This window comes from Chanodichthys erythropterus, chromosome 3 (assembly GCF_024489055.1).
Source record: "Chanodichthys erythropterus isolate Z2021 chromosome 3, ASM2448905v1, whole genome shotgun sequence".
NCBI lineage: Eukaryota > Metazoa > Chordata > Actinopteri > Cypriniformes > Xenocyprididae > Chanodichthys > Chanodichthys erythropterus.
The window spans coordinates 29942925-29962772 of record NC_090223.1 but is presented as its reverse complement, the minus strand read 5'-3'; the positions used below and the strand labels follow the sequence as shown (position 1 = coordinate 29962772).

General features: G+C 37.0%; 1 protein-coding gene across 2 annotated transcripts in view; it reads right to left on the bottom strand.

Annotated features, from left to right (window-relative positions):
• Positions 1-15566: 15566 nt before the first annotated feature.
• Positions 15567-19848, bottom strand: part of spop (speckle type BTB/POZ protein) — an 87621-nt gene continuing 83339 nt past the window's right edge. For both annotated transcript variants that reach the window (XM_067381704.1, XM_067381705.1), the window contains one exon: positions 15567-17973. In XM_067381704.1, the coding sequence (XP_067237805.1) occupies positions 17829-17973 (145 nt within the window). In that variant the 3' untranslated portion in view covers positions 15567-17828. The remainder of the gene's footprint in view (positions 17974-19848) is intronic.

Sequence of the window (19848 nt, the reverse complement as noted above, 5' to 3'; positions counted from 1 at the left end):
TCAAAGAGGAGAGGTGAACTATGCTGAAATTAAAAACTTACAGATTGCTTGGACCGAAAGAAAAAGGCAGAGTTAGAGAGAGAGAGAGTGAGAGATTCAGCATTGGTGGTTTGTGTTGTACTGTAACACTTTTATTCAGAACAAAGTCAAAAGACTCAGCAAAGAAACCCCTATTTTTTTATGCTATCAGTGATTATGACAGTGGGTTTTTAGAGCAATCAACGAGTCTGATGCTCCAGACGCTTCCAAAATGGAGGGAGATGAGGAATGGGAAAGATTAAACAAGTGCACTTCCACGATCTTTCAAACTGTGGTTCAGATACAGGCTCATTACGGAGGGAAGTGTGTGTGATGATGGATAAAGCCAGCATTAGTGAAGGGTATAAGTTAGGAAGAGAGTGTAAGTGCTTCCGTAATGGTCGCAAGGTGTATATTAATCTGACCTAGTATTGTAATGGTTGAACATTCTAGATTCTTGGTCGTGTCTCTGAAATGCAGTACGCTGCCAAAGTTTTTTTTTTTTTTTTGCCATCACAGATGCATTCAGAATTTATGGCTTAAAACCTATTGAACTGATGCCCACTTTAATAACATTTTCAAGCTAATACTAATACTTAATACCGCATCTCAAAATCTAATGAGCTTCCTGCCTAGCATTATTAGGCATCATTCAATCAGTGATTCATTTTGATTTTTAAATGATCCAGCATTAACAAGTGCATCACATGGTGACAGTCCGTGCGCACGCGTGCAAGAGAACCAGCGCGGGTTTATATGGAGGTATGTTTTGTTATTGGCCCTCAACATATATATTTTTGACCAATCAGTTTTTTAACTTCAAAATCTTTGGAACCTCACAGTCCATTTGCTGTGGGATTATGGGACACTGGAGGTCTGGAGAGAGGATTTTAATCACCCTGTATCATCACATATATGCACAACTGCAATCAAAGTGGCGAGACATCTGGCAATACTATAACAAGCCCCCTCTGAACACATACTACCATGAAGACTAAACCAAACAAATACACTTCATTATTCTCTCTATCCTTCATCTTGCTTTTTCTCTATCCCTCATTCTCTTCTCCAAGTCACCCTCTGGCTCCATCTACGTCACTCTTTCTCCTATTATTTTTTGCCATATTTGTCTTATTCGCCTTATAAGTAGAGGCCACAGTGTTTACACTTTCAATATTTGGGAACATAGATTACTTTTAGTTTGTATACTAGAAAAAAAATGTCAGTGATCAATTTCCACTTAATTTTCACTCAATTGTGCCAAAAAAAAATTCTATATGGAAGTCAGCATTCTGTTGTGAGACTATATAAATATTAAGATAAAATATTTTTACCTGTCTATTTAATATATTTTCTTTAGGTGTAGAGAGAGAAAGAGAGAGACCTCAAATTACAGGCTTGACAACAGTAACCAAAACAAACACATATGAAAATATAAACCTTCAATTAGGCAAGTAAAAATCCTATTTGCTGGAGACATACAAAAAAAAAAAAAAAAGGACAGATGCGATAACAATACCTCCCCCTCCCTCATTCCATATCCAGTCTATCCATCTTTCCTCGGCAGCATTATGCGTTTTGCTTCATTAGACTTGAATCTCATCTCCTGACTGCATTCGGTGCCAACCAGTGTGGCATCCGCTGGGGAGATGCACATCAGGTTCAATGGCACACTTAATACGCACTTAATGCGCACGTCTGCATCAGCTTCACTACATGTACACACACACACACACACACACACACACACACACACACACACACACACACACACACACACATATATATTTGGCACAGCCATTAAACCACAAAACACAAGCTAGAGTCAGTGAAGAAGAGAAATCAGACTGGAGCATTCATCCAGGGTGAACGGTATATTTGTTTATATGTGTGTGGGATGAAGTAAGGAGGTAAATGCTGAAGAGATCAAATGAAATGTTTGGGTAATAAAAGGTATGAAAATAAATAGCAATGTATAAAATGCATGTGAGAGTGAGCGAGTACGAAACAGACATGAGGCCCCCGAGAGTGTAAAAGCGTCTGCTTTCATTACTTTTCAGAGGCTTTTAGTTTAATTGTATTCTTATGGTACGTCTCTGGTGAACGGAGGGGTTTGCTGAAGGATAAAAGTCTGTTTGCTCTCCATCTCCCACTGAGAATTGTGTAGGAAGAAAATTTGAAACATTTTTTTTTTACCGAAACTCAGATAAACTACTCAAACAAATACATAAATTACCTCTCAAATATCAACACTTTAAATATTCATTAAAATATTAAACAGTGCACTAAAGTCTAGCCAAAATGGAGCGCAAATGGCTACCCACTGTGTCAGTGGCTTTGGTTTCGGAAGTTTTTCCCATTCATTTTCTCTAGAGGAATTTAAAAGTTTTCAATAAAAACATGAACTAAAAAAACAAATTCAAAATGAGTCACATCACAACCTTTAACATGAAACAAAAAAGTTTTTGAGTCTGTTAAATGTATAAATGTAAATGAAAAATACATTTTGTGCCTATTATCAATGATAATGTACGGTCTGATTCAAATATCCAATTGATTCAATAATGTTATTTGAACTGCATACTGTATTCCTTAAAATTGAACTCGCACATATCAAAACTGCTTATCACTTTTTTTTAACAAAGTTGAAATCGTGAATATTGAAATTGCACATATCAAAGTTGAAATCATCATTGATTATAATCAAACGCACATGAAAAAAAAAATCAATTAATCTATGAATGGATTGTTTTTCATTTGTGGAACCTGCTTGGCTCTAAGAAACAAACAGCATTAAATTAACCAGCATTCAATATCAGAGTTCGTGTGTAGATGGAGTGGCTGTTTTTTTAAACATGACACAGGACTTAAAAATAGATCAACTAATAGTAAAAAAATAAAATTAAAAAAATATGTTGCAAGAACAATAAAATGGACAGACGCAAGGAAACTCCTTACACTTGGCAACAGGATAGTAACATAAATACAGCTACCTTTTGGTTATTTACAGTGGTGTAAAGTATTTGAGTAAATGTAATTATTTACTGTACTTAATCTTTTTGGCTACTTTGTAATTTTACTGAGTATTAAAGATATTAGCAACCTTTACTCTGTACTTGACTATATTTTTAAATATATGTACTCTATACTCCAGTAGGCCTACATTTGTAATAGAGCATGTACTTTTGCATGGCACCAAACTTTTTCTGCAGCAGTTTATTTCTTCTACAAAAGAAGTGATATCGCCATCTATAAGGCATTGAAGGTAATATATCTTGTGCGTTTTGACCTTACTTGCCAAAACTTGTTAAAAAGGCTACTTTATACGAATGCAAGGTCATTAGTTGCTGAATCGCAGGTGTTTTACAGTGTGCCTGGTTTCACATACCAGGCTTAGATTAAAGGGTTAGTTTACCCAGAAATTAAAATTCTGTCATTAATTACTCTCTCATGTCGTTAGACACCCATAAGACCTTCATTCACCTTCAGAACACAAATTAAGATATTTTTGATTAAATCCGATGGCTCAGTGAGGCCTCCATTGCCAGCAAGATAATTAACACTTTCAATGCCCAGAAAGCTATTAAAGACATATTTAAAACAGTTCATGTGACTACAGTGGTTCAACCTTAATGTTATGAAGCGACGAGAATACTTTGTGCGTGCCAAAAAAAATAATAAAAAACAACTTTATTCAACAATATCTAGTGATGGGCGATTTCAAAACACTGCTTCATGAAGCTTCGAAGTTTTATGAATCTTTTGTTTCGAATCAGTGGTTCAGAGTGTGTATCAAACGGCCAAAGTCATGTGATTTTGAGGCTTCGTTACGTCATAAGTGTTTCAAAACGTTTCGAAATTTCAATGGTTCACGTGACTTTGGCAGTTTGATAAACGCTCTGAACCACTGATTCGAAACAAAATATTTGTAAAGCTTCGAAGCTTCATGAAGCAGTGTTTTGAAATCGCCCATCATTACATATTGTTGAATAAAGTCGTTATTTTTTTGGCACACAAAAAGTATTCTCGTCACTTCACAACATTAAGGTTGAACCACTGTAGTTTTAAATATGTCTTTAGTAGCTTTCTGGGCATTGAAAGTGTAAATTGCTGTCAATGGAGGCCTCACTGAGTCATCGGATTTTATCAAAAATATCTTAATTTGTGTTGTAACAAGGTTTGGAACGACATGAGGGCGAGTAATTAATGACAGATATTTTGGGTGAACTATCCCTTTAATCCAGGATTAGGGCTTAGTTCAATTAGGACACTTAAGTAGCTTTTACTGTATAAACATGCCTTAGATAAAATAATAATAATAAAAAATTATAAATAAATCTTGAGACAAAACAATGGCACTGACCTAATTTAAGAAATCTCATTGCAAGCTGCTTTCAGCTCAATAATCCATTTTAGTCTGGGACTAGACCTAAGCCTCGTCTGTGAATCCAGGGGTAAGACTTTTACTCAAGTCATATTGGAATTGGTGACTTTTCAATGTAAGGTATCTGTACTTTTACTCAGATGACAAGATCTTAGCGGATCCATTATCCACCTTCTATCAGCTCTCTCAGAGAACACAAAGGCTGTGAAGAGGTCAAGATCTTCTCTCACATCAAGACTTTGACAATAGTCTTTCATGGCTGACGGACAGCGCCGCTGGCCAGAAGCCACGAGACTAGTGGCATCAAAAGATAATGATCTACGTTCGCATTTATTCTGCGCCATTGACTGCACTGCTGTAGTCTATACGTCTGCTTAACTAACACGCGTCCCCCGAAAGAGATAAACAACCGCTGCTCTCTCCACATCCCTCTCCATACATCTCTGTCCCTTTCCCTTTCCCGAGCTGTCTCATCTGCCACCTTCTCTCTCTTGCTTTGCGTCACATTCTATCAGTTTATCTCTTCCCCTTTCCCTTAAATATCCATCCATCTCTTGTTCTATCACAAGGCCACAGTATCCTCCATTTATCATAGAAACAGGTCTGTCTGAGGGCATCTATCTGCAGTGTGTGTTGAGACAAGTGACAAATCAAATGTTCATATGTTGAGCCAAAGCAGAGACATAATAAGGGGGAGGAGACGGGTGTGAGAAATCGTAAAACTCCATATGGCGGCTGTAGGAGCGCAAGTCCCGCCTATCCGTTAAAAGAGCCAATTGCCTTTTTGATAAACCCATCACAACTTTCAGCAGGGTAGATGTACAACCAGTCCTGGCCTCCAATCTTGAGCTGTGATGAAAAAGAAAGGCATCTACGCTAATATTAGTCTGTTTATCCCGAGGTTTACCATAGTCAACCGGATTCGGGGCCGTTTCCAGATGTCGCCGAGGACCGGTGCCTTGACACGACCACAACGCAGCCCTGAAGTATCAGCAGAGATCGAGTCGACTAGATCATCCATTGTGAAGACATCATCAACACGACAGCCAGTGCCACAGTTTCCTCAAAATTATAATCACGATTATTAATCATGTTTATTCTATCAAAAGAGTAATGTAACTTGCAAGTTCTTTACCAACCTACACTTCACCCAAAAGGCCTGTAGGTGGCACAAAGACTTAAATTTAACCAACTATGATAACTTCGTTAGATGGTAAATCAATACAAAACATGGTTTTGGTGAGCGCTTTGTAATATGTATTCACATTAGATTTTAAAGCAACACAATTCGTTTGCAATAAGACAAACCAGATTCAAATTGCCCGGCAAATTCGTAAAGCAAAGAGCTGATCAACATTATGAAAACTGGTAAAACCTTTAGGAACTTCAAAAGATAAAACAGCGAAATTCCTAATATTACTTCCAATATTTCCAAATTATGTTCATTTTCATAGAGCGGGCCTATATCGTGACGATTATTTAAAATCAATCGAGAGAAGCAGATATCGTTATCGTGATAAAATACGATTAATCGTGCAGCCCTAATTTAATTTGACTTGACATTTGATATTCAACAGTATCCTTGACATTTATTCAACAGTGCTTTTGATCTGCCTGCATTGACACTATTCTTTAAAAAGGAAAAATATATACCAATTATCAATGTAAAGCTGCTTTGACACAATCTGCATTGTAAAAAGTGCTATATAAATGAAGGTGACTTGACTTGACTTGATGGAAAGACAGTAAACAGAGAAAAGTAAGTGATTTAAAAAAATATTTAAGAGCACTCAAAAAATAGATAAATTATGAAAATTAAATATTTTATAAACATATAAACATTTTAGCAACACATACATGGGTTCCAGTTTTCCAGTTAAAAATTGCACACACAGACCAACTACTAGTCAGTTGGCTATAGAAAAGTGAGAGGCACATCTAATCATTGCAGTTCTAATCAACTTCTGCCAACCACATGAATTATTATGTGAATTATTACAGAGAAAGTCATTTAACAATGTATGGCTTTGGTTTTTCAAACACTTTTTGTTTTTCATTTTTATGATTTATATGGAAGTAAAATAATGGCATATGTTTTTGAAACAAAAAGCTTGTTGAATTGCACTATTTGAAAAAACAAAAACAAAAAAACGTGCTTGTATTTTAACGCATTGTATTTTTAGGGCTTGCATTTTTATGGGTTGAAATTCAACACGGTTGTATATTTAAGCTGTGAATATTTCAATTCAAAACATTTCACACACATTTTCATTGTTAAAAATTCAATTATCACCATTATCACCTTTTAAGGCCAGAACACACCAAGCCGACGCCGACGAACTAGTGGCGACGAAAGCAGACTGCGGGGTTTGCTCACATTGGCAGCGTCTGTGTCCAAAGTTGCCCTGCCACACCAAACCGACGCTAATCAGCCGGCAGCCAAGCAGCACATCAGTTCTGCGCCTGCGTGATATGAAATGCCTTTCTGAAACAGCAGGCGGCAGTAGCTGAACAGCCAATCAGAATGATCATATGGCCCGACGAGGTCCAACGCCGATTCAACATGTCGAAATGGCCGAAACAAATCTGACGAGGACCAACTTCAGCCGACGTTGCGGAACACACCGAGGAAACTTAGTCGGCCGACGAAGAAAAACTGCCCGACGGCCGACCGTCAGCTTGGTGTGTTCCGACCTTTAGATTTCACTTCCAACATATTGATTCTGTTTAAAGAAACAAACTACAATATTCAACAGACATTTTTCAGTCCATTTTACTTCGCCTTACAAATTTGCTTCCACAAATTCAGTGGTTCAAATTCAACAGTTAGAGCAAGCCATTAATTTCATTCATTAAAATGGATTTACAGTAAAGGAGTGAGAGGTAAGTGCATGTGTGATGATTATCAGGGACAGTATATATGAATACAAGCTGATAAAGACACAAAAGTCATGTTTACATATAATTAAATGTCTTCACTGTTACTTTCCCTGTGTAGCTTACATGTAAGCAGCTTTCTCTCTGCTGCAAACGAGATTATAACGTTATTCCCCAATGCTGATGCACAGTTCAAATGTTAAATCTGAGGTAGACATAACTTTCCTTAAGGCTGTGCTGCAGTACTGGGGTTTCCCTCAATATGTCATACTCCAGGATTCCCCTGCCATCGGGACATATAGAACACTTAACTTATCTTTATAGACTAAATACAGTGATATAAAAGACCACCAAACTCGCACCTTATTCGGGGGATGTAGGCTATAGGCTACAGGCAAGTAGGTGAACTCAGAATATGAACGTAATGCGCTTCAGCCCACAAGCCCTAAAAATACAATGCATTAAAATACAAGCACGGTTAATGCAATGCATTTTTTTTTTTTTTTTTTTCCAATTAGAGCAATTCAACAAGCTTTTTATTTCAAAAACATATGGCATTATTTTACTTCCATAGATTTATTTAATTATTAAATTTTCATTAAACTCACAAAGCCCCTGTAGTTCCATCACGAACCCCAGTTTAGGAAACACTGACATAATATAATATTTAATGTTTTTTCATTTTGTTGATAACAGAATGGAATATATTTTCTTCCTCTTTTTATTTTTATATCTGTATGGTACAAAATTATCCCATTCTATGTGATAAACGAATTGGGTCAAAAGTAATCTAAAAGTAATCAATTAATCCTCAGATTATTTAACCTAAAATGCACAATGCTATGGATTATGTTACCAACTACAATTTTTGTCATGTAATTTGTAAGTAATCTAACCAGCACTGTGTGCATATGTAAGTGTGTGTATATATATATATTTTATATTATATATATATATATATATATATATATATATATATATATATATATATATATATATATATATATATATATATATATATATATATATATATATATATATATATATATATATATAATATATATATATATATATATATATATATATATATATATATATATATTATATTATATTATATACACATATATACACACACACAACAATCTCAATGAACACAAAAACAATTTCCAAAATGTTGACAAGATTGTTGTCAGAATATTGACAAGTTTTATATAACATCACACTTTGAAATGCTTTTCCAGGCCTTTAATGCAAGCATTTTCAACAGTTGCTTGTTTTGGGGAGTTTCAGTTTTTAGTCTCCTCTTCAGCTGGTGAAATGCTTGTTCAATAGGATTTAAATCTGGAGACTGAACTGGAATGTCCAGTTAGGAAAGTCCTGAAAAAGATAGATACCACCGGCAAGCTTCAGCAACCGACAACGGCAAGCTTAGAAATTCAACAGCAGTTGAAGATAAACAAATGATAAGGGCTATGAAAAAAACCCCTCTAAAATAACTGTCAGTAAAATCACCAGCAACCTCCAGAAAGCTGGGGTGATGCTCTCACAATCTGCCGTTCGCAGGAGACTTCACCAACAGAATTACAGAGGATACACAGCAAGATCGAACATCTGATCAGTACCAAAGATAGGAAAGCCAATTAGAATTTGCAAAAATACACAGATGAGTTTTATGGACAGATGAGACAAATATTTAGCAAAGAGGGAAAACCTTTATCAAAGAGGGAAAGCAAAAACTGTGGGGATAAATGAAGCTGCAAATGATCCAAGGCATACAAACTGGAAAACATAGTGGAGGTAGTGTCATGTCATGGGCATGCATGTCTGCCTCTGGAACAGGCTCACTCAACTTTATTGATGACTTACTCAACGATGGCAGCAGAAGAATGAATTCAGAAGTGTACAAAAGAATCTTGCCTACCAGTGTTCAAGAAATATAATATTATATGTGTGTGTGTGTGTGTGTGTGTGTGTGTGTGTGTGTGTGTGTGTGTGTGTGTGTGTGTGTGTGTGTGTGTGTGTGTGTGTGTGTGTGTGTGTGTGTGTGTGTGTGTGTGTGTGTGTGTGTGTGTGTGTGTGTGTGTGTGTGTATACATATATATAACAAAGAGTGAAAAATGTAAGGGGGTCTGAATACTTTCTGTACCCTTTCTGTGTGTATATATATATATATATATATATGTGTGTGTGTGTATACACTGTGTGCAGAATTATTAGGCAAGTTGATTTTCTGATCATATTTTTTTTTTCCAAGCACATTTTACCAATTCCAATCCACATTAATCTTAATAACTACTATTAATATTGTTTTTAATCATTTATAAGTGATAATTGTTCATCTCTGCAAGACAGACATTTCAGGATAAGAAATGGAATAAAAGTGAACTCCCACACCTTACTGCCAGATTCTGGAAGATAAATTCTTCAAACAGTGGTACAAGAGGATGTGGTGCTGGTCCTTCAGGAGTCACTCTCAAGCTGTCGGTCTATAAAAACCCAGTCTTCATATATTTTATAACACTTCAGCTTGTGATTCTTATTAAAGCAGGTCATTTTTTAGGATTCTTCACCTAACCTAAGTCTCTGAGATCCTGACACCTCACACTTCTGAAGACTCCAGGTAGGTTTCAGTACTGGGAAATGGTGCCGCTGGAGACTAAAGGGTTCCTGGTGGTTTCACACTTAATTCTTCACCTTAATACGTAATTATTTTGCAGTTAACATGTGTCTTTTCTTTTCCACCTGTTTTTGTATGACCCCGCTGACCCAATGAGCATTTTGCTGTCCATTGGTCATGCTTTAACTTTGCAATTTCTAGTATCGCTTTAGTATTGCGTCCTTCTCATGAGTATTTAATAATTTTTGACTTTTCAGTCTGCGTTAAATCTCTTTTTTGGCTCATTTTGCCTGTAAAAAAAAACCTGCCTAATAATTCTGCACACCTGAATGTAGGGCATTTTTCATTTCCAGCCTTCATGAACAATTATATATCACTTATAAATGATTAAAAACAATATTAATTAGTAGTTATTAAGATTGATGTGGATTGGAATAGGTAAAATGTGCTTGGAAAAAGCACATTTTATATACAGTGTATATACACACACATACATATATACAGTACAGTGGGTACGGAAAGTATTCAGACCCCCTTAAATTTTTCAATCAATCAATCAATCAAACCAATCAATCAATCAATCAATCAATCAATCTTTGTTTATAAAGCACATTTAAAAACACAAAATCATCACAAACATAAAAATAACAAAAAAAAATCATAAAAAAAAAAAAATCAGAAAAGGCTAAGGAAAAGAGAAATGTTTTCAGGGATGACTTAAATGTGGTAACAGAAGGGGCTAGCCTGATATATAAAGGTTGGCTATTCCATAATTTGGGTCCCACAACTGCAAAGGCCCGATCACCTCGTTTTTTAAGTCGAGTTCGTGGTACAACAAGTAAGCACTGGTCACATGATCTTAAGGTTCTTGACGGGGAGTGGCGAGAAAGTACACTGGTCAAGTACTCAGGAGCCAGATTGTTAAGAGCTTTATAAACAAAGTAAGATTTTAAAATCGACTCTAAATTTAAAAAGAAGCCAGTGTAAGGCTGATAAGATGGGAGTAACAGACTCATGCTTGCGCTTTCACTCTTTGTTATATTGCAGCCATTTGCTAAAATCATTTAAGTTCATTTTTTTCCTCAATGTACACACAGCACCCCATATTGTAGAAAAACACAGAATTGTTGACATTTTTGCAGATTTATTAAAAAAGAAAAACTGAAATATCACATGGTCCTAAGTATTCAGACTCTTTGCTGTGACTCATATATTTAACTCAGGTGCTGTCCAATTTTTCTGATCATCCTTGAGATGGTTCTACACCTTCATTTGAGTCCAGCTGTGTTTGATTATACTGATTGGACTTGATTAGGAAAGCCACACACCTGTCTATATAAGACCTTACAGCTCATAGTGCATGTCAGAGCAAATGAGAATCATGAGGTCAAAGGAACTGCTTGAAGAGCTCAGAGACAGAATTGTGGCAAGGCACAGATCTGGTCAAGGTTACAAAAAAAATTCTGCTGCACTTCAGGTTCCTAAGAGCACAGTGGCCTCCATAATCCTTGAAATGGAAGACGTTTGGGACGACCAGAACCCTCCCTTCCAGCCCTCCACCAGTTGGGGCTTTATGGCAGAGTGGCCCGACGGAAGCCTCTCCTCAGTGCAAGACACATGAAAGCCCGCATGGAGTTTGCCAAGATGGTGAGAAATAAGATTCTCTGGTCTGATGAGACCAAGATAGAACTTTTTGGCCTTAATTCTAAGCGGTATGTGTGGAGAAAACCAGGCACTGCTCATTACCTGTCCAATACAGTCCCAACAGTGAAGCACGGTGGTGGCAGCATCATGCTGTGGGGGTGTTTTTCAGCTGCAGGGACAGGACGACTGGTTGCAATCGAGGGAAATATGAATGCGGCCAAGTACAGGGATATCCTGGATGAAAACCTTCTCCAGAGTGCTCAGGACCTCAGACTGGGCCGAAGGTTTACCTTCCAACAAGACAATGACCCTAAGCACACAGCTAAAACAACGACAGAGTGGCTTCACAACAACTCTGTGACTGTTCTTGAATGGCCCAGCCAGAGCCCTGACTTAAACCCAATTGAGCATTTGAGCGTCTGAATACTTAGGACCATGTGATATTTCAGTTTTTCTTTTTTACTAAATCTGCAAAAATGTCAACAATTCTGTGTTTTTCTGTCAATATGGGGTGCTGTGTGTACATTAATGAGGAAAAAAATGAACTCAAATGATTTTAGCAAATGGCTGCAATATAACAGAGTGAAAGTGGTCTGAATATTATACACACACACATATACATTTATACATATTATCATTATTATGGAAAACAAAGATTATAAAATATTATTGTTTGGTGCTAATTATTTCATTATTATTTAAATAATTAAAACCTTTTAGTCCCGGCCTTCACTAGCATCTATCTTGAGCTGTGAAGGAAAAGACGGCAAAAATGTTTGTGTGTATGAGACAGAGAGAGAGAGAGAGAGAGAGAGAGAGAGAGAGAGAGAGAGAGAGACAGAGACAGAGACAGAGACAGAGACAGAGACAGAGACAGAGACAGAGAGAGAGAGAGATTATAAATATATATCTATATGTATACACATACACACACACACACACACACACATATATAATATGCCTTAAAAGGGATTTAGACCAAAGATGATGTATTTCTGTGACAAGAAATGCAGCAAGACAGCATGTGTACCCGTTTATAGCCCTTTTAGTAGTATCAGACGTAACAGTGTTCTTGTTTTCACACCATAATAACCCACTCGTCCATTCTTTCTCTTCACCTTTTTAGACAGCTAGTGCACAGCACCATCCATCCATCTCCCCCTCTCGCCACGGCTTTCTCTGGGAGAGCGACAGCGACGCAGAGCTGTTCATCCTGTTTGCAGAGTTGACCTGCTGCAACCCTCTATTCAATAAAAGAGACAGAGTGATGGAGAGTCAGACGGAGCACTGGTGATTGGCCATTTGTGCTCTCGTATCTATCGATCAACAGATGTTGTATTGATCTCACGGTATAGCCACATAAATTGCACACTTGATTGCAAATTGGACATGTACAATAAGTACAGATTCACAAGTAAAAAAGGAACTGTGACAAGAAGTAACTGTGCTGGATGTCTTAGTAAAGTGGTTCATAACTGAATGGGTTTAGAAACCTTGAGCAAGATCCTCATAATGCCAGAACTAAACCATCAATACACAAACAAATGTTTCATTCCACACGCTCAAGGGCGACACACACACACAGTTTTTATGAGCTGAACTGCACACATGGCAGCACACATCTTTATAAGCTCACCCCTTCATAACACGCAAACATGAAGATATAAGAAAACAAACAAACATAAAGCTCACACATTCCACCCACAGGGGATTACATGGGCCACGCGTATCTAATATTCGTAAGTGTTTTTTTTTTCCTGAGTCTTGTTAAACAGAGCAGAAAGAGTATTAGAATTTCAAGAGGTTCTGAGAAGGAAAAAAAGAAACTCAATTAGAAGCAGCTCAGGATGTACTTAAGATACAAAAAATATCCACACAAAACACCAGCCTGTACCACCTTCTTTTCACATCTAATCCACTGGTTAGCTCATCAGACCTGTTATATGAAACAGCCTGCAGGTACGTTCTAGAAAACACTTCAGCCAAGCTTATTGCGATCAGTTTCCAGCTGGTAAATCATAGAGGAGCCAGTGACCCGTGTCTCATTAGAAGGAAGAAAAATGGGACTCTTAAAAATGTTCTTTGGTTAATATACAGTGGAGTCCAAAAGTCCACACTGAAAACCTTAAACTTTTAAGATGTTGAAACATTTAAAAGAAATATCATGAAAGCGAAGAAATATTTGCGAGTCGGCACTAATATCTAGGTCACTAACCAAATTGTTATACACATATCACTATTTGTAATAAAAAAAAAAGACATTTTCTGGACCCCTCTGTTCATATTGGTATATTACAAAATGGGTGGTTCCAGTTCTGGTATCTGAATGGTCAATTTAATGTTCAAGCGGTTTTGTTGCACAGCAATGTATTATTTCAAGGTCTATAAACCCATTTACACCAAGGATGATAACTACAACTATAAAGTATTAATAATTGTTCTAATTCTATGAAAATAGGGAAATCCACACCACAGTAGAAATATATATTACTGGGGATGACTTTCAATGAACAATTTTTCCTATGACCAATAAAAAACATCGGCAGCTTATCGGACTTTAAAGAGCTTGAGCATTTAAATCAGCAGATGACAACTGCAATACGCTTATAAGAAAATGTTATCGTCTGTTGATTATTGTTATAGTTATCTTTATAGTGTGATCAGGCGTTATATATTTAAGCAGAAGAATGTAACTTAATAACTTAACTTAATAGAGTGCTGCTGGGATGATGTGTTTTTGTAGGCCAAAACCCAGAAACGAGTCAGTCACTTTCGGTTTCATCACCCCAAAGTCTTTTTTGGTTAAATGCCTGAAAAAGGTCTGTGGTGAACACAAACTCAAAATATTTTCAAGTTTTAGTCAACGACATAATCAGTAATAATCTCTTGTGATTTTACTTGTCTTGAAAAAAACGGTTGCTAAAATGGGACTGCAGAGAGTGTCTGAGACATTAAACGTCATCAGCCAAACAGGTAAACTCATCTATTCACTAGTCTGCTTTCACTCTTAACATGAACTTTCAGGGAAAATGGTTTTAAAGAGTTGTCGGAAGCTTAGTGAAGTCGAAGCCATGCAACCGTGGTATAGTTTGTTTATAGCCTACGTTATTGTATTTATGCTTCAAAATCAATCAGTCCACTGATGATAAAGCTATGGCCACATTGTGTCGTTGATTTCTAGGGAAAAATTCAAATGGTGACCTATTACTTGATGGATTTGAGAAATCATTATTGACCCTTGACCTGGTGAGTTTTCTAGAGAATAATAGGAAGTTGTGGTCTGAGATAGCAGTCAGAAAATTATAGGATTTAATCATTCTTTTAGGCTTGTTACTGAAAAGCAGAACTATTTTGGTTTTTGACTATCTTGTGATTCTTGTAGGTTGCTCAATAAGTTGAGAAAAATTAAAAGTCCCAGTTCACATTAAAATCTCCAATGACAATTATTTCATTGGACTTATTGTATAAATTGTGATGTTTCAATAGAGCCTGTAGTTGCTCATAGAAGTTAATTTTTGCTGAGGGAGGATGATACAGGCTTCATAAATGGAGTAGAACTTGATCTTGTTCCAGAATTTAAGTACCTTGGGGTTACCCTGGATCCAACATTGTAATTTCAATGAAAGTGGCATCTCTGGATTAAATGTTACTTAACCATTTTTAAAACCCATTTTTTGGTTTTAAACTGAGTCCATTGCAGGACGCAGTTTTCCACCCAATGTGCCTTGATGTATATTGCACATTTGGAAATGTAGTAAAGCATTTGAGAAATCCATAAATAAAGAACATTTGAATGTGACAGAGGACACCTACTGCACAAATAATACAAGTAGTGTAGAAACAAAAGTAGTGTAGAAAAAGGACATTTGGCAAAGAAACTAAGCACTGAAGTATAGTGTCTGGAGGACTAATCTAAAAAAAGTTTGCTTAATTAAATAAATTAAAAATTAAAAAGTTTATGCTTTTTTGGTCACTGTTGGTGATTATAAGTAATTCATGAAGTCCTTCTTTGACTAAGAACCATCCAGTATATCACTTTTTTCTGAAGAATATTTATGACCTGTTAAGGCCCCGATATACTCACAAAGTTGTTCTTCTTTCTATGATTAGAGGTAAAAAATATGAAATACAAGGCCATCGGTATACATCTTGACGCCGCCCCCACACTGCTGAGAGCGACCTTTAGATGAATATGTAAATATGTGCTCCATGCTTTCCTCTCAAAAAAGTAAGCACAGCTAAAAATGACAGTTGTGAGAAAATGATAGTTAAGAAAGCATCTGATCATTGCAATGTGGATGTTTGCACGACCTCCGCAAGTCGGCACCTTAGTAAAGTCACGTCACATTTATTTGTATAGCATGTTATTCGATAGGCTGCTTTATATCAAGCAGCTTTACAGTATTAAAAGTATCAGTGTCTCTTTCAATTAAAATAACAAATTCAGTTTCTATAATAAAGAGACTCTCCAGTGTATTTATGTTTAACTTGTGGACGTATGGCCTCGGTGGACTAAAAAGAAGAAATGAACCAGAGAAGATTTCACATCAAAGCAGGTGGAGTCTCACGGACCAATGGTAGTACAATAGCATTTTTCCGGAAAGTTTGCTTTGGCAAACTGTTACAAACTCCCGAAACGAACACAAAACAAACTTAATTTTGACACCATTTGTTCGTTTTTACTTTACGTACTGTATATCGGGGCCTTTAGTCTCTGTATCTGTTGAATGTCTTTTTTCCTCTTAGAGGGATAGTTCACCCAAAAAAATTAAAATTCTGAAATGCACTCATCCTCAAGTTGTTCCAAACCTGTATGCATTTCTTTGTTCTGCTGAACACAAAAGAAGATATTTTGAAGAATGTTTGTATTTTTTCCCCATACTACTGAAGGTTACATTTTCCCATACTTAAAATGTTTCATTTTATTTTTTTGGATACATTTTACCCAATTTTTTTAAGCTTGCTCAGCAATTATGTGTGATTGTATGCACTGTTTTTGTTTGTTTTTTTTACAAACAAGATAAAGCCCTGTACAAAATTCCTTTTATGGAACCAAAAACCCTGTATGCTGTTTGTCGGACAGGCTTTTTATTTATTTAAAAAAGCCAATTCTCTGTTTCAGCAAGAGCTCCAGATTTGTCTAATCCATGACTGAGACCAAATATAAAGAGAATGAAATCAGCAGAAAGCAAAATAACCACCAAGATATGCCCATAACACAAGCATTGTTGTGGTTGTTACAAAACAAAAAGAAATACACAAATGTAGACAAGTTTGAGTTTTTTGGGCTTTTTTTTTTTTCATACAGAAAGCCTGGATTCAAATACACAAGTGCTACAAAGAGGAAAAATCCCAAATAAACATCACAAGGAAAAAAAAAAAAAAAAGTTTGATGAGCATTTCCCCATTTTTACACTCCTCGCCGGATTCGTCAACTTATTCACCCTGTAAAAGGAGACCAAAGCACTGTAAGTCCATCTGACCTTCATCTCCATTTGGAAGCCAGGCTAGCTTGGGGGTCGTAAGTTCATAAAGGTGGCAAGTTCTATGTTTCGATTTTCCCAAGAAACAAAGGACAGTTCTGGAAAAAGCCGTTTGTTGTCATACAGGATTCATAAAGTCACACAGGAATCTACTAAACGCTGATGTCGTCATTACGAAGACACATGCTACCTATTAAAAAGGTTCTTTTGCAATAACGGAGTTTGTCCTCTATTCCTTTCGAAAGAAAAAACCCTCAGTTCATGACAGTAAAGGGGAATGTCTACCGGCCAATGTTTTTTTTTTTTTTAAAGGAGGGATGAAGCGAAGATGGAGAACCGGTTCACACAGTGAAGGAGAGCACAAGGTAGTGCCAGTGGAAGGAGTTACGTAAAAAGTCCAGTCTTAATCCATCTCATGGTTAACTGCCCAACCAAAAGCTCAACCTTGATCCATCCACCCACGCTCACGAATCCAGTCCAACAGGATCATTTCTCTCTAGAACAGACGGCCAGACTGGTGCAGAGGATGGCCACATTTTTGGACAATAATCGACCTGCGGCAGCCTCCAAACTTGACACTGAGGAATCCGACGGTAGGGCAGCAACAAACAGGGTCCCTCTGCGCCGGAGGGGTCTGTCTGGATAACGTGAAGGGAGGGGCAGGTCAAGAGCTGGTTTAGGCATCTAAAGGGACAGAGCTTGGGGGGGATGTAAATCTAAAATAGCGCCCTCCCCCCCTCTTGTAGGCAGTTGTCTGTTGAGTGTGTGTGTAGGTGTGCGGCTTAGGTAACGGTAAGGGGCGGCACTAAGACTGTTTGAGGCGTTTGCGGGGAGGACCCAGGAAAGGGCACTGGGCGGAGGCCAGGGAGCGGTATGCCTCAGCAACCAGGTGAGGATGAGACGCCACCATCGACTTCCACCCTGAGGTCTCCATCACATCGGACGCATGACTGAGAGAAAAAGAGAGAGAGAGAGAGAGAAAGAAAAACATTTAGAACACAACCCTCTTCGCTGAGCTCAGCATCCCGAGGGCACTCGCACTGCACTATCACGCACACCCAAAAATGGCCTTTAACGACATTTACCCGGAGTGTGTTTGTGTGCGAGATGCTGACCTCCCCCTAACCCCACTATGCTGTTGCCCCCAAACACTTGGCATTAATTGCAGCTCTTGCTCGCAGTGTCAGGCCTTGCGGGCAGATACCCATACCACTTTCCCCAATGCAAAAGGTCACTGCGCGGTCAACCATCCACAAAGAACAGGTTACAAACACAAGCGTTCTAAAATAAATGGGAAGTAAACAAGACAGGGGGAAAGCAAAAACAGCTTTTATATGAAAAAGCCTTGTGTTTGTAAATACATCAGTGGAAGAATAGGGAGACTATATTACATATACATATACAAACATATATATATATATATATATATAAAATGTGTGTGTATATGTATATATGCATGTATGTATACACAGACACACATTTATCAAGCATTCAGAAGTTCATTTGAAAGTGTTTGCTCAGGATTCATGCAATGCACCAGTGTAATCCAATATTTTTGGGATTCTTTGCCACGTTATAGATTGCAAAAGTAGATACATGAACGGAAACAATGATGATATGAGGCGGGAATAGCAATAAGACATGACTTAAAACCACATCTTTTGCAAAAGCACAAGCTTTCTAAATATTATTTGGCCAATACCTATAAGTCATGAATGTTTTTAATGTTATGGCTGATTCCTGAAAATTTAGGCATCACAACATTATAATGTACAGTATGAAAAATATAAAAAAATAATAGTATTTAAATGAGTGTGTTTAAAGATTAACTTTATATGAGCTAGACATCAGCAAAGGTAATCTAAATGTAAAAATAAGGGACATGAGCACCCACTAATAAATATTACTTATTGAAACAAATATTAGAAAAATCTCTACAATCTCCTAATAATTAATAAGGTTTTATATTTATATATTTATATTTATATATTCATATTCATTTTGAATATTCATATTATATTCATTTTTATATAGTGATACATCCCCAATTATTTTAGTACTTGCAATTCAGTAAATCAGATGTTAATCCATTATCCGCTCCAAATGATTCTGTCCATGAGTCATGTGAATGAGTTTGAGACCCTTCAGACTGCCAAATAATTTTTCTTGAAGAATATTCATAACCTTTTACTCTTTATGTATACATCAAACAGCTTTTTTCTCTTCAGTTTCAAAAAAGTTTCACACATTTCTGTTTTGGTTTTATGCACTTTTGTAAAGATGCTCAGCAATTACCTATATAATAAATAAAGAAATTCCTTTTATAGAACCCAAACTGTATGCTGTCTGTCAGAAAGGCTTTTATTTATTTCTTTATTTTAAGTCATTTGTTCTTGAATCGGACTACAGTGGCCATGCTGTATGCTTTTAGCTTTGTTCAAAAAGCGAGGACAATTGAATAGAAAACATCTTTCATTGTATTGTTTTAAATTTATTCATTTGCAAAATTTCACTTTGTTTTCCTGAGCAGTGGGGATGCTCCTGCTGGCAGTGACTGGACAAAGTCTGGCACTGTGGGAAAACTGCTGTACTCTGACTCTAAACTCCTATATGTAGCAATAAAACCATTTGAGAAGAGAAAGACGAGCACATAAACCAATAACAAGCAGCAAACATGAATGCAGGAAAAGAAGGGCAGAGAGGACGAATCATTTTGGGAGGGGGTGCTGGTGTGCATGTTTATTTTCTGTGTTGCCCTTGTTATTGATCTCCCTCTGTCTCTGCTGTTGTTGTGGCGGTGGGTGTTTTGTATAGAGATGGAGAGA